Here is a 23,958-nt window from a genome sequence, read left to right on the forward strand (position 1 = left end):
CTCTAATGCTCTATCACTTGCTTCTCTGTCCCACACCAGCTTTACACTCTACTGACTAAAGCTGTTGGAAGCAAATAAATGGCCCACAAAGGAAACTACTTTGCTTCAGACCCTCGTAGCTCGCTATTGGTCAGACATCAGAAACATTGTGCAAATTGCAAGCCCACCTGCCTGTAAATTCCCATGTAATTTATGCCAATGCCTGGTAAATTGGTGCTCAGCACACCACACCCTTCAGTCGTGCTCAGCAGATCGGTTTGTTGATCTATTTCCTTTACAGACTTGTTCCCACACCTTCGCTTCTCAGGACGTACTCAGAAAAACAACTCTGAGTTTCGCAAGGTCAGTGAGCCAGGAACAGCCACTGGAGAGCTGTGTCTGTAAAACAGAGACCACAGTAGGTGGGGATAACGAGATGCCTGAGAGCACTGAGAGCGGTAGAGCAATTCTGAACGTGTACCAGCAGCTGCAGAGCAAACAACAGGACTGACTGTGCCTGTCGTGGGCACGTCACCTCAGTGTGACAGCTGTGCCTCCGGCCAGGCTCACTGCTCGTGTCCCAGCAGCCTGAAGAAAGAATTCCCTTCCCCTTCCCCGCCCCTCACTCCTGCAGTGGAAGTGACAATACAACGACCATCGTGAAAAAACACACAACTCTGCTAAGCTGACCAAAACAGTCATTAAAATGGGAGGACCAAAGGAAGAACAGAATTAATGAGCCAAACCACTAAAATCTGCTAAGAATTGAACCTGTCATAATTTAACTCCTCTCAGATTAAGGAGAGGCACCCCAAAAAAGCATTCTCACTTAAAGCCAGACAAAGACACCGCATGTGATACAACAAGAACAGTAAAACATATAAAGCATTAACATGTGAAATAAACATGTTGCCATTATGTCAAATAGTGCTTTTTATATTTTATTAACAAGCAAGCATCCCTGGAACTGGGTCTATATAAAAATACTTCATGAACCAATCAGAATACAAGGGAGTTATAGAAATTTATTTTATGCAACACTGATTAGTTTTGAAAATCTCCATTTTTAATGTTTTAATTTCAAATTTCATTTTTTTTTTTTTTTAAAAAATCACTAAAAGGACACAACCCACAAAAATACAATCTGTATCTGCTCTATATTTACAGATAACTGGTCACTGTTAAGGCACAGATTTAAAACTAACATTTTATGTAGCAAGTCAAATATTTGTGCATAATGTAACACTAACAATACGATACACTGTACTGTTATATTCCCTTTGTGGAATCAAAGTAAGTGAGAATTTTCTTTACTTCCAGTGTGGTTTTTTTTTAACGTGAAGCCCTACAGAAAAATAATGTTGTTCATGGGAAATTCTTCACTTTGGTGTAGATGAAATAAGCACTGCTCAGCAAAAGACCACATCAACTTAATACTGTAAGAAAATCAGTTTCTGAGTATAGTACCATCTGGATGGATAACACGTACCTACAAAAGACTAAAAATCTGAGTGCAAAACTTTTGGATGCTTTTAAGTTTAGGCAAAATAAGGAAGAAGGGGTTGCAGAAAATTCCGTACCAAGTGTTGCTGAGTATTTAGTTCATTAAAAACATTTCATGAAATAAGGAGTCTGAATACAATTTGATTTGCGAGCACTGGGCTTGCAAATGCAAACATTTAAACAACAGCTTATCTGTAAGCACGTAAATAGTCCGTGTGAATGGAACTATCTGCATGCTTAGAAGTAAGCACAAGTGTAAATAGCTTTAGAATGAGAAGTTGTGGCTCCAAGAGGCTTTCCATGAAGCTGCTCTTGCCTGTGCAATGCATAAACACACACACATCTCTCCTAGACACGTGGATATTGACTCTTGGCATTGAGCAGAGGAAGTTGCTGTGAACAACTGTGTGAGTACCACATACAGTCACATCTGCAGTGCCATTTTAAAACCAGACAAAGTTCATACTTGATCTATGGGGAAGTCACCCAGGTATACACCATTAAGTAGATATGGCTGAAATGAGCACTGAGCAGCAATTTTTAGCTAACCACAAGACTTTATATTATTGCTTGATCATCTATGCCCTCAAGTAATAGTCTATTGAAATTCCCTTTGTGTGTGCAATTTTTGCCATACATCGTTTTGCATTCTCACCTTAAAAGAAAGAATTACCCATGGAAAGTGTCAAAACTCTCTCACCCATTTTTGCATAAACCCCAACTACTGTAAATGTTATTCTATTGCCTTCTGTTAAGAGCACTTGACAGTGGTTTATGTCCATCTCAAAAGGCTTGTACACTGAACATAAATAATACATTACAGTAGAGGTAAGGTAATTCACAATATTTCTCATGGGAATGCCTTTCAATTAATGCTTAGAAACTACACATAGCATTGCATAAAGAGGCACTTTATGGATTCCTTCATTACACTGAAACCCTTCATAAACCCATAACACAACACCTGTAAAGACAAAGGAGTAACATTGCCAAATCTTTCGGACTTTCACAGTATAAGAATGCAAAATTAAGCTCTAGCCACTTATAACATGGACTCTTTCTGTTGAACATAACTTGTTTCAGAAATAGTTCATCTCCAGAGTTTCAAACACTTCTGCAGCTGACAATTACAAATCTAGATTGAACAAAACAGATGCTATTACACCTATTTTATGTAGGTCACTTCATTGCTGCATGCATAGTCATGTAAGTAATATGTGTCATTTATTAAATGGCAACAGTGCTGTCTTGTCAAATTAGATTAGTTGTCTGTTTAATCAAACTGACAGCCCAGAGCTCTAGTTTGATGAATGCCTTTTGGTCTCTACCATAAATGTGCAGTAGATCAGTTTAATCTGTTACGTATTGTAGGTGTATAGAATCTAAAAATAAAAGTCTGATATAAATAAGTGTCCTTTAGTGGCAGGGTACTAAAAATAGCCCTTTGCTTTGAGACAACCATTAAAAACAGTTTTAGCATAAAGGCAGCAGTTAAATATGTTGACTGAAATGGGTTAATATTGCAAGGTCCATTTTGGTCTTTCATTGCATTTGTTACAGTGAGTATTATTGCAGGCAGCATTAGACTGCTTTATAAGAGCATAACAGGACTGGTCCACTACCAAGTGACTTGATTTTGGAACAATCTCTTCAGATAACTACTTGGGAGACAGAGAGAGGAAAAACAAAAATCTGCATAAGAACCAGTTTCTAGTACCATTATAGTGAGATGTGACTTAAGGTAGGAACACCTGAAAAAATTTGATTAGTGCCAATATAAAAATTGATATGGAAATGAAAGAGAAATAAATTTCCACAGGACAAGAAATCAGAACATGTAAAGTGCAGAAAGACCTCAATAATTATTTTAAGCAGTACCAGAAAAATCCATCTTGATAAAGCCAAATCTATGCTCTCTGGCATCCCAGCTCTTCATTCTTCCTTCATTCAACAAAGTACAAAATTCAGTGCATACATTATAGTTATAGGTAATAAAATACTAAACAAAGAACCCTATATTGTTATTATTGCAAGTTCTGTCCAATCTACATGAGTAGAACGTAACCCACATTTGGCGTTTCGAAAGACAACTGACAAAACGTGTTCTCTCTGATTTTTTGGCACAGTATTGTGCAGACAAAACGCTTTGGTCCTTGACACCCAAACTCCCAAAGTGCAGAGGGTGGTGTGCAGTGAAGGCTGTCCACAGGATTGCCATGTCCATCTTTCCAGCTGATTTCTGAGCCCAGCCTCCTGCTACCAGCGCCCGCTGACACTGGCAATGTCCGAGTGATACTGGCGCGGCAGTCTCCCACTGGCTCCACCTTCCAGGAACGAGGCACGGATGTTTGATGGGTCAAAGAGCTTTCTTCGGTTTTTGTTCAGTTCTACAGGGGTCAAGCACACCCACAGAAATCTCCCATCAGAAATTCATTTTAATGCTTTATGTCAACCAAATGCATAACTTCTGTTTAAACTTGACAAAGTATTTCAGACAGGGTATGCGCTGAAAATATCTCTGATGTACTCCTTCAATTAACAGTCCAACAGGATAATAAGAGCATCAGGTTAAGACTCAGAGGCTCTACCTGGGACAATTCTTATATGGCACTGATACAGTGTGAAGTAAATAACTTTCTGCAACATTGATTTAGATCAAATTGACACAGCTGAAACTTTTAGAAGTTTCTCTTATAATACTCAAAGGCTGCAATCTTCCTGGAAGCCCAACCATGCAGTGTAGACTGAGACTGACAGGAAAGCTTGTGACCAACTTGATCACTTCTCAATGCACAATTCTTTATTTTAAACATAAAACTGAACCAGCATTTTACCAAGGACTTTCAGAAAAAAAGCAGATCTCACCTGTCATCTAAACATGAACCCTACTCTTGTATTAGTAATAGCTCATCTAAAATATTTTCCTTTTCCCCACTTTCTTGTTCTTGTAAACAAACTCTGTGCTAGATACACAGAGAGATTCCATGGATTTTCAACACTGCTACTGAACTAAGTACATTTGAAAACCAAAAAAAAAACAAAACAAACCACAAAGCCCCTTAAAAGTAGGCACTTTTTCCCAGTAGGATGACTGCTCTGCTAATCAATAAAATGGAGGACAGGGAACCAAAATGTTGAAAATGCCAGCTGTGAGTGGTATGTAGTGCTGTTCAGACCCCACAGTGCCTGTAATCCCAGAAATTCCTGGACCCACAATTGTGGGGCATCAAACTTCATAATGTGAGATGAACTTTTCTACCAAGGTGCAGCTTTACAGGACTATTGCAAGTACCCACAGTAATCCCAGAAATTCCTGGACCCACAATTGTGGGGCATCAAACTTCATGTTAGATGAACTTTTCTACCAAGGTGCAGCTTTACAGGACTATTGCAAGTGAGCTGCTATTAGGTAAGGGGAAAGCTCTCTAAAGTCTGGGTTTAAGCACCTCTGGTGAGGGGCAAGCTAATATTACCTCTGTAGACTCTAGTCTTACTTTTCAGTCTTTCCAAGGTTTTTTTTTTCCCTTTGTTGGCTATAAACACACAATTTGGGTGAGAAGAATACAAACAATGCTTAAAATCAATAAATGGTATTCTGTGTTTTTCACCTGAGATTGCAAGCAGCATTTTTCTTCTGGCACCAAAAGTGGTAATTCCCAACTCTTTCAAATCTTGATCAGTAAGAGTGAGGAATGTCTGCAGATCAATCTAGAATAAAAAAAAATATGAAAAGTATGCAAAACAAGTCTTTCCACAAAAGTATTAAGTAATAAATGTGGTTCAGAATAGCTTAATTTTTTTTCCCTGCTCCATTTTCCAGTTACTCATGTAAACAGCAATCATGGCTTTTCAATAGCTGCTTCACACAGTTGCTCAATTTGCTACATTTGTGACAGAAAAGGAGAAATTTAAAAGTAACCAGCTCAGGAAAAGCTGAGAAAATCAGTTAGCCTTATTTATGAGTCTTGAGGTTTTGAGTATTTACCACGATTGTAAGATGTGTGACCCAGCTCTGAAAGAACAGCTCCCGAAAATCCTGTCACAAAGTGAGCTCTAAGTGGCTTTTGGTGAAGAGACAGCACAACTAGTGCTGGAAAACATCCTACCAACACAAAAAAGCTGCCTGTCAAAGGAACACCAACCTCTTGCTGCTGGAATATATCTGTGTATTTGCCCAAACCAAGCTTGCTGAAGAGCTCAGGCAGATCAGATCCCTTAAACAAACTGTTGAGGCTACAGCCATTGCTTCCTGTCAGCGAGGAAATGCAGTCCATGTAGTTACTGCTACTGAGATAGTGTTCAGCTGGAAGGGAACAAGTGCGCATTTCAGACACATCACAGAAGGGAAGGGTTTTCACCAACACTGTATTCAGGTAGATCATTATAATTACAAAGTATTTAGATCTTTATTTTTCAGGAAAAAAAAAAAAGCCTCCCAGTGGTCCGAGAGAATGAACAACAAAAAGCACTATTTTTGTCAAGTTCTGGTGTTTCTTTTCTACAGACCTACTTTCATCCATCCAACTTGTCACCGTTTCTTTTATCCTTTATGCACACATTTTATTTTCTGGGAAAGCTACAGCTGCCATAGAACACTGTCCTTCACTGCCAATGTATTTGTGTTTGTAATTTTCTTCTAACACACATGTAAACACATTTTTAATCCTTAATTATTTTAATCAACCTAGAACTCCCATTTTTGTCCAATTAGGTTGAAAACATCAATAGATTGATTTCAAATAAACTTGTCATCTCTTCAGTTCTTCAAGTACTTAGAATATGATGTGCAGCCATTCACAGCTCAACTAATGTGCTTTTTAAAACTCTGAATATTTTCTCTAATTTGAGCTATCCTTTCTTACCATGTCCAAATTTTATTATGTGCGTACTTTGAATTTGGGATTTAGATTTATTCACTTTTAAAAGAAAAAGCAAGAACAAAAAGTATAAACAGCCACGATACTTATTTCCCCATAAAGCGACAGGTGGTATGGACTTAGTATTCTCTACCTCCAGTTTTCACTCTTTCAGAAAGACATCTGTTAACTTATTCAAAAAATAAAATTTCCAAGAGTTCAACTAAAGTAAAATTTCAATTTTTAAACCTCCAACATTTTTTAAAAAGTAATTGCAAAACATACAGCCTGTATCCACAGAAACCAGTACTTAAAATCATGCTAGGCCATGCCAAACACATGGACAAGCTTCTTTTCATAGAATTGTCTGGGTTGGAAGGGACCTGAAAGATCATCTCATTCTAGCCCCTTGCCATGGGCAGGGACACCTTCCACTATCCCAGGTTGATCCAAGTCCCATTCAGCCTTGGACACTTCCAGGGATGCAGGGGCAGCCACAGCTTCTCTGGGCACCCTGTGCCAGGGCCTGCCCACCCTCACAGGGAACATTTTTTCATAATACATAATACCTGAACTAAACCTTTGTAGCCACTCCCTCTTGTCCTGTTACTACACGTTCTTGTAACTTTTATCCCCATGAGGAGACTCATGCTTTAAAATCCAGTTTCAGCATGGATTGATTATGACTTCACTAGTGAGCAAACAGCCCAAAAAAGCCCGGGCTGCTGCTGCACCAGCAACACAGCAGAATGGAAGTGGTCTAGAAATAAGCCCTTTTACAGGTCTGCTTTCAGTACACCTTCAAAAACCCACTCCATGACAGCAAAGAGTTTTCAGCAAGGATGTCCAGCATTTAACCAATATCCTTAAGTTTTCCTTTTGGACCATTATTTGTATTATCATGTTACACAAGCTTACACTTCTCAATTTGTCAAAAAAGTAATTACAGGGTGCCAGTAATTTAAATCCATCATGAAGTCAGGATACATTCATATCAAAACAAATACTGGTATCAAAAAGATTATTTTCTTTTAATCAGATAATAAGAGCTTATTAACCTGATTTGTTTTGTTTCCGTTTGGGGCTGCCAATTGAGGAGACAAAATCGTGAGCAGTGGGTCCAAGCCCGTTCCGGTCTCTCCAGTTATCGGATTCACTGCCACTCCCCAGGTGCTCCCGACTGCTGGACCGGGAGAGAGACATGGATGAACCCTGCAAACCACAGAAAGAAAATCTGGGCTGAACACAGAGCTTTCATTGTGACTCAGATGTTTTCTTTGAAGCAGCTTGCTTAAAAAGCAGCTTTTAACGCTCGCAAACATTCTTTTGGCAGTTGATGAATAGGCAAATAATTGCAAACCGGACACGAAAACAGCAGGTGTGCTTAAAACATATGCAGTTTACAGTTTTTAAGCAGAAGTTATTTAAAGACCATGATTCAAAATAAATTGCTCGGTATTTCCAAGTTTGTTTCCAAAACATTCCATGGTATCAAATTCCCACACAAATTCTAGACAAAGCAGTCTATTGACTACATCCCTTCACAGGGAAGAGAACAAAACAGAACATTTATCTGAAGATAAGCGGATCAAGTACCTACTACTTGACAACAGTCCTGCACACTATACTACAATAACAATTCTGCAATACTGTGAGAATTTGTAGTTGTTTTGTCTGGAGTCTTTTTAAATAGATTTTCATATACCTGTGAAATCCTTATTATCAAGTCTCATCACTGAGAGTCAGAATGTAGCAGAACAAGGCAGCAGTATTCCACAGGAACATACCCAAAAGAACTCTACCTTATGGATATCACATACTTACATGAGCTAAAAACTATGGAAATAACAATTTAATTCTATAAACTTGTATCAAATTGCAGCTGAAAAGCATCACTTAGGAAGCAATCTTTTACACTATTTAGTAAAACTGACATCCCTGAAGAAACACTGCTCTTGGTTAGAATCACAGACCTGTCTAGAGATTTTAGACGTCAAGGCCTGGGGGAAAACCCCACCCCAACTCAACCAAGATAGCAAAGTATGCAAAAGAAAATTGCAGATTTTGGTTGCAGTTTTTTCTTTTCTCTAGTTACTACTGCATTCCATGTAGCCAAGCCTAGTACACGTAGCTGAATGGCTCAGAAAGTTGATATGGCAAGTGGAGAACATCAAGACACATTTTTATTGTGGCTGAATATTTCTTTTGCATTAACAGACAGGTATATCCTAGAGGACTATGAAGTCCCCTACTTCAAGAAGCATACAAGCAGAAGAGAAAAAGGTGTCTTCATGGAAGCTGGGAAGGATTAGAGCAAGGAAACACACTAAAAAGCAATTTCAGCATGCCTTTGAGAAGAATGAAACAAACTCCCTGCAAGATTCCCATGTTGGGACTCTGAAGAGAATTCCTGGACTCTGTCTGCCTTCTGCCTGGGAAAATTCTGAGCCCAGTGAATAGTGCAAGTATTAATTACATATAAATAGAGACAGCTGTTCCAGTTCTGTCCCCAGAAGGAAAGATGAGCTGATTGTTCTGCTGCTCTCCTCCACCATGCAGTGATACACATGATATAGTTTATCTGTCACATATACTCTGTTCTCATTAGGTTACAAATTCCCTATTGCTGCTTTGCAACTACTGAGATGTTTGGTCCTGTAAGCTGTTCAAAGCTCCTTTAAACAAATACATTTTAAGAAGCAGACGTCTATGCTCTATGACTTATCTGTGAAACAGATGTAACTTGGTGTGTTGGGCTGAATGTATTCCATATGCCTTAATATTTATGTAAGAAATATTTTTCACCATAAAAAAATATTTAGAACAGTTATCTGCAAGGCTTTGTTTTTACAGAAGTTAGACATTTCTCAAGAGAAACAACTGTATCATTCACTGAAAGTAAACTTTCATTACAGTATACTTTTATATACCTCATATGTAGTTGTCATGGAAGGCTTGTATGATACATGATTTGCTCTTCTTAGTTCCTTGATAGTTTCTGCAGGCATGGATTTAGAGAACCCCAAACCACTCCACGTATTTGTTGGAGTTCTCACTTCTGTTACAACTGGCTTCTTTAACATAGCTGAAAATAGAGACAAATCAGTAGATCTCAGCCTTAGTCAACGTACTGAGAACATAATACTGAAGTGGTGTTTGCTAACAGCCTGAGCCCAGCAAACAGCAAACCCTAAACATCCCCACTCGCTACACGGCTTGAATCCTACCCTTCCTTAAAGCAGTCTACTCTGCCAGAAGATAGTTAAATCCCACAGGGCTGCAAGGAAGCCAAAAAAAATCTGTTTCAAAGAGAGAACCTTCTGTTTTTCTTTTGGTGAACAGGTAATATGGTTTATTTTATACCAGGGTCAAAGATATGGGTAAGTCCCTTACCAATTCTACAACTTAATTTATCCCTGAAATAAGAGGCCATTTAGCTGATATGGCAAACACTTTAAAATTTAATTTGCATCCAAATAAAGCGAAGTGTTAGAGCAATAAGCTCTCTGAAAACCATATTTATTATTTGCACATGGATGTACTACACATCCCATCTGCAAGCTGCTTATATTGTATTTTATACTAGGTTGGTATTAAGAGGTTTTTTTTTTAACATAAAGCTAATATACAAATGTTTCACTACCACTTTCAGATTTTATTAAAAATCAGATTACAAAACTGAAATTTCAGGAAATCATTTCACCCACATGCTAATAAACTTTTCAGACGTCACTGTTCACCCACATACCTTTGGTTGCTAGTAGTTTCTTCTGTTCATAGTCAAATGCCTAAAAATTAAACACACAGAAGATAATTTAATTGCAATTCTAACTAAATGTCACTCCAGTACTCATTCCTGTGAAAACAAACATTTTCAAAGTGGCCAGGGAATATATCTAGAAGAAACCTGAAATATTGCACAATAATTTCATGGTAGCCCAGTTAGAACCCTAGTTACTTAAAGCATTCACTCACTCAAACATAGATAAAGATTTTTAATAACTATCTGATTTCCATATGAGTCAGGCTGCAGCAGTATTTACAAACTGCTTAGGAAGAATTTTTTCTTCAATTTTTTAAAGTAATATCTTTCAAGCATAGTTTCTCTTCCTTAACTATCTGTTCTTAGCATTTAAAACATTCTTTAACAGTACAAAGAAGATAATATATCTTTGCAAATCTAGGCACCACAGTTATTTTCAATAATCTTTCAGGCTTGGTTCTCCTCCATGCACTCATGTTGTGAAAGGAAAAGAACATAAGTTTTGAGAGAATTTGAAAAACTTTTGCTTGTATTCTACCTATGTCAAGGGAAGATGTGAAGTTTAAATACCCCTGACTAAACAAGCTACACTTTGCTGAAGTACAAATTAGGAAATCTAAACACAAAATGATGAAAATACTGTATTAGCCTGAAGTATTGCATTCTCTACTGAAAGGAACTAGAGGAATAACTGAAGAGAAGGGCTGCAAAACACTAGTCTTCCTCTTGTTCCACTGCTCCATACAGTCTGGTTATGCCCACGCTTCAACAGATCTAGTCTGAAAATAATCCTGCTACTGCTTCCTGACAAACAGTCAAAGGGGTCTCCTCCCTCTTTGGGGAGATTTGCAGTAACATGGCAATAGTTTGTATGTGTAGGCTGTAATTAACCGAGCTGTCACTGCATATGAAAAGTAGTAATATGTATTTTGTAGCTATAATTTTCTCCAAGCGACAATGTAAGATTTCTAACAGGCAAATGATGCTTGTGGAGACAAATACAGCCACACAATTTTCTGTACTTAAATTTTTCTTACTCAACAGAAGCATAAGAGCTTTTCTGTTTCCAAGACTTTTCATTGACAACCCACTCCTCAGTCGAAACAGCTGATGCCTTGCCTGTGAATGCTTTTACTGAACTGGTAAATACAATTCAGTCTCCAGGGCCAGCCACCTCTGCACTTTATGGTAACTTCACTCTGCAGTTCGCAAGATTACCTGCATATTTACAAAGGAGGGCTGCGGAGCCAGACGTGCTCTCTCCGAGTTCTGCTGGGCGGCTGCCGCTCGCTCGGCCGCCCGCTCGCTGCCCGGGGCCTTCTTGTCAGCCACGGGGCTCTCCGGGGCGCCCAGCTCGGCCTCTGCCCGCAGCCTGTCCGCCGTGCTGCGGGACAAAGGCAGCGTTAGCTCCGCTCTCCTCGGCCTGGCTCACCTCAGTGCAGCCCTGCTAACTGGCCTTTACCCTGAGAAGCCTGGCAGCCAGGTTCGAGACATGTCTGCACAGAAACATCTCAGCGCTTCTAGCAATGTTTCCAAACGTTTCAGCTCTCCTGTGGCTTTTTCTGTCAGTGAAGGAAAACAAGTGCTTCTCCTTCCTGTATTACCGAATACAAGGCATAGCTTATGGACTCAGTTTTGAGCTGTCTGGTATCTGGAATTATTGCATGCAGTCCTACACAGTGTGATTTCCTGTTTAGCCTTGCTCAGGCCAGCAGTTCTAACAGGTTCATTGTTGTAAGATAAAAAGAGATTGCATAACAGGGACTAAGAAAGTTGACATAGGTTCTGCTTGCTTTCACAGCTTCAATAACTGCAGTCCTTCATGCCTATATTACCTCTCGGTGCAATTTTTTTTTTCCCCCTCAACTCGCCCACATTTTGGGCTACTCTAGAACAGTATAAACTCTTACTTTAAAAAGTGATCATGTTTTAGAAGCTGTAAACTACTACCCCCAAAGAAACTGTGAGCACTATGTCCTCAAAAAAAAAAAAGAACAAGACACACAAAAAACCAAATTTGGTTAGCAGGATTCCTCAGATTTTTAAACTGTGAAAGCAGAATTAAATACATATCACAGCCTTAACAGTGTAAATAAATTAAGCAAAAGAAAATATGTGTCTCAAAAGAGTGGCGATAAACAGTTCCCAAACAAACAGTGAGAACATGAGTACATCGGACAAAAACACTGCATTACGAACAAAACTTGTGTTGCCAAAATGTATTATGACTCAAGCAAGCCTTCCCCACTGCTGGGTCATTAAAGAGCCAACCCAATCAAAATCATCACTGAGACAAGTGTTTGAGAACATGCTGATATGCCCTGAACACAGCTTTCCTATGAAGAAAACAGCCTCAGGTATACACAAAAGGAAAAAGCTGTCAGAAATTATTCTCTAAGCAACCAATAAAGAAGCAAAGTGCAAAGTGTGTACGTTAGAAACAGGTAATGAAAGTTCCTCTGACAAGGATCTCCATTCTGCTGTGGAAGAGGAAAGACATTTTTAAACCCAAAGCCAAATAGGATGAACAAAAAGCATTCAAAGTCTGCAGTTACCAGACAAATAGGGGGCTATATTAATGCCTAATGTGATGGAAAATCAAGGCCAAATAAATCAGTTCTTGGAATATCTTATGACTGAACCACTCCCTCTGTGTACAAAAACGTGTGAAGTAATTTTATGCTGCAGAAGTTCCCCTGATCTGTGTTTATACACCCAGCTTACTGTAAGTGGGAGTTTTTGGTGCCCTGCAGTAATTCCACCGTTTGTCTCTTGGCACAGGCCTGCTTGGAAGAGCTCATCATCTGCTTCAGGTCACTGGTGTTCGCCGAGTGCGACGGACTCCGAGGCATGCCCACTTCCACAAAAGCATCATTGCAACCTACCAGGCCAGGAAAAGAGACTTCAACAACCACCCTGCTGTGTTCCAGGGAGCTCTCTGGGGAAATGATAACTAGGGGAGAAAACCTCCTCTTCCTCCTGACTGTATTCAAGGTTAGGCAGTCAAGATGTGCAAGTTCAAATGCACAAAAAAGGTGTCAGTATTCACATATATAGTAGTCACACTAAGTATTTTCTTTCTTAAAATATTTAAGTAATATTAATTAACAACAAATGTGAAGACTGAAAATTCAAAGTGACTAAATATTCTGAAGAAATTTGATTTTATACCCAGTTTTAATAGACTTTGCCAGATGCTTAGGTAATTTCTGCTGGAATAAGAGCTTCCCCCACTTTATGTTCAAATACCTTTAGAACATGTTTTTAGAAATATTTATCACCCTAAATTGGCAATGTACCTTTTATTCAAATCAACATTTCAAATGACCACAATCCTAAATAAAAGATGATCTCCTTGATCAGTATTTACAAGGGAAACAAGGCCTTTACACATATTTGCTCAAGTTGAAGTGGAGCTGGCTTCCCCGCTCCAAGAATGATGGGGAAAGTTTAGCTTCTGAAGGGCAGCATAAGTGAAATGCTGTTGCAAAACACACAAAATTGTTTCCCAGTGTCATCTAGGTTAGAGCTACACAGTTTTATGCAAAAAACCTTCTCAGTAACATAATTTCCTTTTTTTATAAAGCAAAAAATATAACATCATTTAAACCAGTAGAGTTTGGTTAAGGTGCTGTAAAAAACACTAAAATCCTCATAGGTTATCTCCCCTCTGCTCCTAGGGAATAAGCAAAATGTTGCAAGTACATTTATGTTAATTTAAGGTGTTTCTATCAGCAGTACAGTTCAGTTACTACAGGTTCTATTTACCTTCCTTGGCAATGAACCTGGCACATCCAGCAATATTTTCCTTAAACATGGTTGCAAAACCAATTCAGAGAGAATATTGTTACGTTTTTGTATAATTAAATGTACACAGATTGTACAAACACTACCAGACAAAGGAATGCAATGTCCAAATCTCACCTTCTTCACTATTTGCCTTGGCAGCCACTTGTTCTGAGGCACCGTGAGCACTTGTTTGCCTTACTCCATCGCTGTGGCTTGTGCTCAACATGTTTTCTCCCAGCGATGTGGCAGACAGTGCAGCATACTTGATATTTGAGGCCTGAAAAGATTGTCAAAAATCACTGAAGTGATTATTATGCTTAAGGAAATATTGAAACAATTTCCCTTTTCTATATGTACAGGAGAATGAGAAATTCATTCCTGGTACAGAACAATATCTTTGAATGTTCTATTTCTCCACCTTTAAGTCATATTCAAAAACTTGGTTGTCTATTTTTAAACTTAGAAGCTTTAAAAATCTACTAATATAGCTAGTTTCTCTTTCAGCTTTTCTTAGTAGAGGTCTAGTATAAAGAAATCAGATTCTCCAGTGCAGTATCACTTACCTTTACATGACCATTTAAAGAAGGTGAACCTTTTTTACTTTCTGATTGCATGCCATTAACGTGGACTTCAACAGGAGTCAGGCCTGGTGGTGGAGATGGAGTGTTTTGACCATAATTGGGCACTCCAGACAGCAAAATACTAGTTAAAGTTGCTTGGGCAGTAGATGGTATCATGAGGTGTGGAATAGCAGAAAAACCTGCAACAAAATTTGGTTATGTTCTGATTAAGTGTCTCATTTAACTTCCTCAGACATTATGCTACTTTATCTAAATCTTTATGTACCTATGATACTTTACTAAAAAGTTTCCATTAGAATTTCATGCCAAAACCATAATGCACTATCTGGGTAGGTTAACTTTGCTTTCTACTTAAAACAGATGAAAACACTGCCTGTGACAGCATGTCATATATTAGGTTATAACCTTAAATTTGCATATTTATTCATCCGTGCTAAGGTAAGTGTAGGAATTAAGGTTCCAAATAATTAATTAATCTTGACTTGTCAACTGCAATTCTAATGACTTGGTGTTGCACAGTTAATTTAATTCACATTAAACTTCCACTGACCTGTGGTGTTTGTGTTAGCGAGAGATGTTGCCCACAGCGTGGGACTGGGCGTGCCTGAACTTGGACTCTGCAGAGGGCTCACAGAGCTGTTAAGGGCATTCAACAGAGAGTTTGGAGTAGTTGAGGTGTTGACTGACAGGGCTGTTGGACCTAATAGGCCTGCAAAAAATTATGCAAGATGAATATTTAGTTTTGACTTACAGGAAAACATTTTTCACAAAAGTACCAATTGAAAAGAAACAAACAAACCCCCCGGTAATTTGCACCACCCTGTATTGCACAAACCAATTTTAACACTAAACCTGCTGCTCATTTGGTGCACATTAAGAAGTCTTGTTCTTAAACTGGGAATGATATATCCAAGAAAAATTGGAGCATCTTTTATGTCCTTCTACTGGACCCTAACTCTTGTCATAACAGAGTCTGCACTGGCTGCTTCTCAGCCCCAGCGTCCCTTTGTATCTCCTCTGCTGCTTCTGATGGTTTGTTTCAAAGCAGCATCACAGAGACAAGAAAGGAACTGCACTGCACCATCTCACTTTCATTTCATACAATAACCTTTTCCTCAGAAGCTCCTGTGAATCAACCACTACTTGCACACTAACAACTACTCAATTTCTTTTTGCACCTTCAATACAGGCTGAAAATGATCCCCCAAATGCATTGATCACTCCCAAAACTTTCCTCCAAACCAGCTCTTCATGTAAAAGCATTCATAAAGCCGCTCAGTACTACACACTGAAAAGGTAAAAACCCCAAACCTGCCAAGTGCAGTATGACAAGACCAGTCACAGAAGCAGCATTAAAAATCACAGTCAAATGGCACAAACACTTTCTACTGTGTGACCCGAGGGAAGCATGTGAGATGGAACTACACAGCACTCCTGCACGGCAGGTCACAAGGGACAGTGCTGGTTACATGAGAACTCAGTTTCTAGGACCTGTGTCAAGATTTGTCACTACATTCTTCTGGGACTACTTGGTTTTTCTATCTATACATTTTTGATACAAAGGTATTTGCAGAGCTTGAAAATAAAAAGGTAATTTCAGTCTGGACTACAAACTGCTTCTACAAAATGAAGATAAATAGTTTACTCATTTTTGTCCTGTATTTCCTCTTGGTAAGGTCTAAACTAGACCTGTGGATCCCTCAATTATAGTGAGATACTGACCTGAAATGTGGTGTTTGCTATGTTACCTTTCCTGGTACTGTTACCAGGCTTAAGCACCCACCCAAATTCTGGACAGCCTGGGACATTACACAGCCAAAGAAGCTGAAAAAGCCATGCCCCACCTCACCTGTATTTCCCTCCCTTTCAGCTGAGTGGTTTGCTCACTTCCAGAGATTTTTTCTACAGGGATGAGTCCCACATCTGATTACAAAAGCCTTGGAGAAGTTTTATAACAACAAGTCCTTGAGAGGCCGGAGGCTGTTGTAATTCTCCGACACTTGAACACGATTCCTTATGCAAAACTCACCTCTGGTAATTTTTTCTAGTACAAATTAAGTTTAAAACAAAACTATATTAAAGAAAATATAAATATAATGAATGCATACCAAGCCCAGTGAGTCCTAGTCCTGCTGAGGACAAAATATCCAAACCAGGACAAGACAGACCAACAGGGCATGAGACAGTAGAGGGATTTGATACTACGGTGACTCCGCTACTTTCAAGTCCCAAGAGACATTTCCGTGCCTCGTACATATTTAAGGCATTTCGTTCAACACTTTTTACAATCACAGACTGCAGGGAAAGAAAACAACAACAAAAAAAGGGAAACCAGTGAATATCAGTTCCCCATAACACAGACCTGCAACACAGATAATTCTTCTTCACACCACTGTATGGCTCCCACAACCACAGCAGTGTGAGACAGCATGAGCTAACATCCATTAGCAACTATTTAAATTGAGGGGGGTGAAGTTCAGGAGAGCAAGACTAGGGATTTCATAAGGATTTGCAATGAGAATGATGGAACACCTCTCCAAAAAATTAATTACCATAGTACCTTAGTGCTACTTGGTAGACCAAATGTCAAGCACCTCAAGAGCTAGATAACTGAATCAATAATTAATCTCTTATCTTCTCTTTTAGCTGAGCTTCATACCTTGAAGTGGACAAAACCCCAGTTTTTTTGTTCGTATTAAATTCACCTATTAAATTCATAGCTGTCTGAGAATAAGGTAATAAGTTTCTAGAAAATTAAATTACAAAACCCCATTGCTTCTTTTCTACATCTGCTCATTTTCTACAGGATGTTTCTTTGTATTGATTATATATATCCCTACACAGGGAAGCTTACATACTGACACAATGGAATAATCATTTAAAACTTGAACACTTCTGCCTGCTTTGGCATTTTATACAACAGAGTCCCCTATCTACACTGGCCTCAATATTTTACAATAAACACCTTCTACTTTATCAATATATTCTATACAAAAGCTAATTTCTTATTAAGCATTTAATGAAAAGTCAAATCACCCTAAAGTAGAGCTGCTGGGTCATTTAAACTGGTATTTCAAGCATAAAATACATATGGCTTTCTCAAGTTTACAACCCATTAAACTGGGGGGGAAGAGCACACATGAACTCATCAGCTCTAAAACTTTGTCATGAAAGCCTAAAAGGAAAATATTAGCTTTGCACAAACCTTGCTTGGTTGTTTTGGCTTAGGCTTAATGCTTATGAAGACATCTAACTGCTCCATTAGCTGTGTTATAAACTGTGGTTCTACTTCAATTTCTTCCTTCATATCAAACATGAGCACAAGGGGAAGGCAACCCTGAAAAGAAAGGCACAAAAAATTGCTAGCACTTGTAACTGGCCATTTTCCCATGAAAATGGTAGCAATAAGCTGAACTACAGATATTGATGTAAGGAAACCTCTAAGTTCAGAAAAAATAGGAAGGATGACATTTTAGGGAAAGCCATTTCCTTGTATGCAAGAATTCTTCCTGGACAAGGAGTTTGGTAGCACAAGGGTAAAACGATTTACTGAATATTTGACATTCCAATCAGCACAGTCTTGTCAGGAAATGATGGCAGGACACCCATACTACAAGTCTCCCATTAAACTATTCAAAATCAGGAAAAACACTAGTAAAAAAATCTAATTAACCATTGCCTAAGTCTTAACTTTTACCTTTCTCTTCCCCATTCTAGGCCAGCTACGTAAATATTCTCTAGTGATATGGATAACATCAGTAACACACTTGAAATACTAAAGGTTTAGAGTAAAAACCCCAAAAACTGAATGGTCCAGTCCTCACACATTTTGTCCCTCAGTATTCACATATATGAAAAATGTGTACATATGTTAATACTAAAATAACGGCTAAAGGCTGCTGTGAAGTTTAAAGACCAATATACCAAAAATCTCCACAAATAATGATACTCACCACCAGAGCTATGTCTACAAAAGGCCTTATAGAATTGTAGCTGTGGTACTACAAAGAAGGTAAGACATCAAAATAAGTAATTATTCCCTATGGTTTCCCAATTTCATTGAGCACCTGCCTACATGGGAACTAAGGAATTCCTGACATTTTCCCTCAACAGAAACCTATTTACCTGACAAACACAGAAAAGACAGGTTGGCAAAATAAAACACAACCCATCACCCAACACTCACAGAATATTACAGAAATATGCCTCAGAGGCATATTGTTATTGCAAATTTAAATTACTTATGTTGCATTTATATTAAAAAGGTTATTTTTTGAGTCATGTTACCAGAGATTACAAGTATTTTCAGTAACTACAAACACTGACAAAACCCTGACAACAATGGATTCAGATGTTTGCAGTGTGAATAGCAATCCTTCCTCTCTAAGGCTAATTTACATGTGAGCTGTAAATACAGGCAGAGCAAGCATATTTTCCATAATCTGGTGTGCAATTTTTTCACACAAGTTTCACTGAAAGTATTTACCATGAGATATTGCCTGGCAAGACAGACAGACTCAATTGTGCCCTGGAGGTAGACAGTGGATTTCTTCTGTGGGTTACTAGGGTCAGGGAAGTGGATCTGAGCACCAGTCCTCTGCATGATATGTTTGATGTTGCTGCCGTTTCGACCCATCATAAAGAGATGATGCTGTGCTGCGATGTCGAGCTGCGTGCTCACAGGGATTGCAGAGGCCAGGCTCCCAGCCAGGTGTTCCAAGAGCATGGCTGTTCCTTCCTGGGGGGAGATGGGAAAAACCAGTGAAACAGGCCCACAGGCACACAAAAGGAGAACTCAGACTTGCTTTCTTTCTTGTCATGCACTCCACAGGCAAGGTAAGGAAACGCTGTTGGGTTTAAAACCACAGTTGATTTGTTAAAGGCAACAAAACTCTGCCCTGCTCCCATTTTATGGTCAAATGCAACATTTAATTGCCACTCTGAAACAGGCAGTAGGACAATGCCACATGGATTGGTCCCAACAGACCTTTTGTGGCCACAAAGGCAGTCAGAAAGTCAACAGAGATTTATCTGGGTAGGTACACTTGCAAAACTTTCCTCTCGGTGTTGGGCTCAGATGTTCTCACTGGCTTGAGATCCACCCATCTGGGACTGTATCAATCTCTCCTACTGCCAGTTCCTAACAAGAACACTTTTTTACTTTATTAAGATGAACAGGCTCCTGGCAGCTCCTTGCCTTGGTTGTCAAATTCACACCAAAGCACTGGATTCAGTTTTATTGACTGATTGGATAACTTTCAAGGTTATGTATTTATGTGCATGTTGAGAAAAGCTCAGCATGAACAATTTGAGATGGGAGGTGTATTTTGTGGTTTTTGTTTGCATTGTTTTTGAATTAAAAGATGGGTAAGACCAGCACATATTCCAGAATTGCCAAAAACCTGAGCAAGTGTGCAGGAGGTGAACACCGGATTAAAACCTTACCACCAACAATGCTAAATCCTAAACTTAAAACTATTTTCTATGCATTTTTACATTTCACCCGTGTAAGTTAAATAAAGGAAAAAATTCAAAGCCTCAGGGTTTGCAATTAATTATGCAATAACGTGCTGATGAGGCAAGATATACCATCTTAGACATAGATATTATAAATATGTGACATTCAGAAAGGTTTTTAGGAGCAGAGATTACCTTCACAGCACTAGTGTTGTTTTGTGACCCTCTGACAATGACTGTAGCACCATACATTCGAGAGCGTTGTTTGAAGGAAACTGAAATGTTGTATGTCTGACACACGTGCTGAATGGTTGGAGAATTAGGATCTGGGATGGGTTGGAGAATTCCAGCAATAGGCAATTCAAACATGAGTACCAATGGAAGCAGCTCCTACAACAATAATGAAGAGGAGATATGGAAAACCAGATCCATAGTCAAACCACAACAATTTTATTCCTCAATCATAATGTACTGGTCAGTGATGATTTAACTGACAAAACACATCCTCAGCTCAGAGTTCCTGGATAAAAATATACTGTCACTTGGAAAAAGGCACCTCTTTTTCCAGGAATACTAGAGTGGGCTTTTTTTTGCAGAAGCTTTCCTGAGTTTTGTTTGGTTTATTTTTTTCTCCAAAATAACAGCAGCATTTGGAAAAAGGTTGTATGACATGTCTGGTTCAAAAATTGCTGTAAGCTTCTGGTAATTTATTTGATTTTTCATTATCCATGCCAAAATACACACAGGAGTTGAAACTACAAGGAAAAAATAGAAAATAGCTACAAGTGGAGAATGACACTGAATTATTTACACAAATTATACATGAAAATGGTTAAAATGTGAGAATCAGAAATTGCCTTTCCCAAGTCATAGATTCACACAGGATGCCTGAGCTTCCACAAGCCATCTGTGGTAGGTAAGTTAAGATGTAATTTTCTACACAGTATGGAATTAATTTACATTGTGCTTAGAGTGTAGACTTCGTGTTCAAGACCCACTTTGGGCCAGTTAAAAATTCAGCCAGAATGTGAATCACTGTTATAACATCCTTGGCATATTTCTCATATGGATACTCACATTTGTTCCTACATTTCTGCTGTCACCAGACAGAGGCAGAAAACCCTGGGGTTCTCAAAACTATGCATTTTTCCCCTGACAGGTATTTTTAGGGGTACACTACACTGAGCTAGAGCATTACCCGAATTCTGACTCTTGCAGACTCCACTCCAGCTGGCTGTCCTGCAATAGACACCTGGAAGAGCAAGAATGTGAAAAGCATTGGATCATATTTTCAAGTGAGACATGGAGAAGTTATTCAGATAGCTGTGCTCTCCTTAAAAAAAAAAAAAAAAAAAAAAAAAAAAAAACCAAAAAAAAACCCAAAAAACAAAATAAAAAACCCTTAGGAAAAAATCAGCACATCTCACACTTGCTGACATGTTAATTGCTCTCTAAACGCTGGCTAAGAAGTATAGCCAATGCTAAAAAAGTTTACAGCATCTTATTTAAGCAACTAGAAAAAAGTTTACATCAAAAAACCAGTGTTTTAGTTAAATAATGGAATTATTATTCTATACATGTGTTCAGTGCTAATATTCAAACAACAGTAAATTTTCTTGAATGTTTTGAAACTACTGCATTTTGCTCAGCAGCCATTAGGATGCACAAGTGGGAATTCTAAGTACAAAGATGAGAGACTTGAAAGTAAACATTCCACCAATATTAGCACTAGGAAAGATGAACAATTCAGGCTCAATGATTTATTCTAATGAATCTGAACCCTTACAATAGGACATTCATTTCTGCTGGCTATTTGCTAAGTTTAGTCTTCAACAAAGTTACACCAGAAGCAAAAAGCACCAAAAAAATCAATCAATATGCTGAATAAGTCATTGTGCTGAACAAGAAAAAAAAATTACAAAAGCAGATTTTTTCATACCACTTCTCTACCATTCACACTAAGTTGCTGACTTCTGTATGTGCAAAGTAATTTTAGCTTAAAAAAATTAAAATGATTCATGAGCCATCACAAATTGTTTCCATCTGTTTTTAAAGATTTGCTCACTTAGGAAGCCCTGTACTTTCCACACAGTATAAAAACCAAAAATCTATTTCCCTGAACATGAACACACCATCTCCAAAACACCCATATTGATGAGAGAAGTTTAGAAATGTTCTGTACTCTCAGGAATTACAAACGAGCTCAGTATTAAACAACACTTACTTGGTTGCTTTTCTCTGCTTGATTGTTCCTATTTGAGTCTGGAAAATGGATATGGCATCCCGTTTCCTCCATCACCTTTTTAATATTATTGCCACCTTTACCTATCACATGAGAATGTTCTGTATGTGAAACATCCATCTTCAAGGTTACCCGATTGCTCTGGAAAGGAAGCAGACACAGTTTGACTTGGTCACAGCAGAACCTGAGTATTTCAGTTTTTAAGAGTAATGTAACTTCAAGAATGACATCAAAATTGTATTTCTGAAGTATTTTTGCTATAATTTAACTTCTACTCAAGGATGATGTTTTTTATAGGAATCAGTTGGATATTAATTTGGTCTTGTTTTCTTTCCAGTGAGGAAATAAATAGTGGAAATAAATACCCCAAAGATGCATCTTCAAAAACAACTAATACTTATAAAATACCCTTGAACTTTCTTCAACTGTGACTTAAGTGTCCTTTTGCAATTTATTCTGATTTCTTTTAATTCTGTATTTTTTCAACTGAAGTCACGTACCCTTGTTTGATCTGAAAGGAATACATTATGAAAATTTTGCAAATCAAAGCCATGGGACCAAGTAACTGTTTTTTCTTCCTTAAACAGTACTTTTTTTTGGTACATGAATTTTTAAGACACACAAACACTGCCTACAGCTATTCTTAAAAGCTCTATTGTTAACAGCTCAAAATAATGTTGTTAATAGTTGTTCAAAAGTGGTGCTTATCACTCAAGTGTTCCTCTTGGCAATCTGCTCAGAGAACCAGGAAGGTGCCACACAAACACACAGGAGCCATACACACTGCCCCAAAAGAGCTGCTGCTGAATGAAAATAATATCTGATGAAGAGAAGAGACCCCTGGCCAAAATCTAGATGTTTTAGAATTCTGGTCCTGATGTTTCAGAGTGTAAGAATAGAGCAACTGTTAAATATAAAACAGCATAAATGCTCCTAAAATCAAGTTTCAAACAGAAACAAAATTTTAGGCTGTCTGAAGTGGTTACATAACCTATTCCTTGCAGTGAAGCTGTATTTCAGATTTTGAAGTAAAACCCCAATTCAATGAACAAATCACTTATGCTTTTAGCCATACGGCGGGAAATATTATTTCTATATAATTCAGTTCTGGAAAAGCTGCTTCAAGCAAGTATTATTCTCTCAAAATGTTTAAATATGTGGGTATACACCAATATCAACATCTGCAAGGCATTTATTGCAGACTTTTCTTCATAGCTTCATAAATACCTTCTCTTGAAATGTGCCTATTAAAGAGATCAATGTCACCACAAAGTTAAGGGCTAAGGTGTCATTCTAAGAAAGTTTTCTTACTTTTGTGTCCAAGACAGACATGATTTTCTCTTTTGCTTCTTTAACGTTCTCTTTTTTTCCAGAAACTTTAATATGGGGATCTATAAAAGAAATAAGCTTGTAAGAAAAATACAGCACAATATCTATAAAAAAAAAATTTCCTCACTGCTCAAATAAATTTGAGCCCATTATTTATAATTCACTGATAAACCATACCACCAGCCTTTGGGATTCAGCTGAAGGCCAAAATGTCTTATTCTATCCCTTCTGCCCCACAATTAGGATTACCAGATGAATTTATTAAACATGAGAACCAACTTAAAATAGAAATCAAATTCCAAATGCATATCACAGTATCATAAACATGGCCTACAATGCAATTACATAGCTAAGCCACGTCTTCTCAAACCAAAAGTAACAATAGAAAACTCAAAGCTTTTTGGCAGCCCACCAAACACAAACCCTCCCTCATGATCACTTTGATACATTTGATTAGTC

At 38.2% G+C, this 23,958-nt stretch overlaps 1 protein-coding gene across 2 annotated transcripts in view; it reads right to left on the reverse strand.

The window, feature by feature from the left end:
- Window positions 1–904: 904 nt before the first annotated feature.
- BICC1 (BicC family RNA binding protein 1) overlaps window positions 905–23,958 on the reverse strand; it is a 90,362-nt gene continuing 67,308 nt past the window's right edge. For both annotated transcript variants that reach the window (XM_041405021.1, XM_041405022.1), the window contains 18 exons: window positions 23,482–23,561; window positions 22,153–22,311; window positions 21,127–21,180; window positions 20,124–20,318; window positions 18,958–19,209; window positions 17,677–17,808; window positions 16,580–16,766; window positions 15,022–15,180; window positions 14,454–14,650; window positions 14,026–14,167; window positions 12,826–12,982; window positions 11,320–11,485; window positions 10,087–10,126; window positions 9,269–9,423; window positions 7,397–7,550; window positions 5,625–5,785; window positions 5,091–5,190; window positions 905–3,869 (listed from right to left, as the gene is read on the reverse strand). In XM_041405021.1, coding sequence (XP_041260955.1) covers window positions 3,739–3,869; window positions 5,091–5,190; window positions 5,625–5,785; window positions 7,397–7,550; window positions 9,269–9,423; window positions 10,087–10,126; window positions 11,320–11,485; window positions 12,826–12,982; window positions 14,026–14,167; window positions 14,454–14,650; window positions 15,022–15,180; window positions 16,580–16,766; window positions 17,677–17,808; window positions 18,958–19,209; window positions 20,124–20,318; window positions 21,127–21,180; window positions 22,153–22,311; window positions 23,482–23,561 — 2,621 coding nt within the window. In that variant the 3' untranslated portion in view covers window positions 905–3,738. The remainder of the gene's footprint in view (window positions 3,870–5,090; window positions 5,191–5,624; window positions 5,786–7,396; window positions 7,551–9,268; window positions 9,424–10,086; window positions 10,127–11,319; window positions 11,486–12,825; window positions 12,983–14,025; window positions 14,168–14,453; window positions 14,651–15,021; window positions 15,181–16,579; window positions 16,767–17,676; window positions 17,809–18,957; window positions 19,210–20,123; window positions 20,319–21,126; window positions 21,181–22,152; window positions 22,312–23,481; window positions 23,562–23,958) is intronic.

The sequence above is a fragment of the Onychostruthus taczanowskii genome, unplaced genomic scaffold, assembly GCF_017590055.1.
Source record: "Onychostruthus taczanowskii isolate IOZ18803 unplaced genomic scaffold, ASM1759005v1 scaffold22, whole genome shotgun sequence".
Classification (NCBI taxonomy): domain Eukaryota; kingdom Metazoa; phylum Chordata; class Aves; order Passeriformes; family Passeridae; genus Onychostruthus; species Onychostruthus taczanowskii.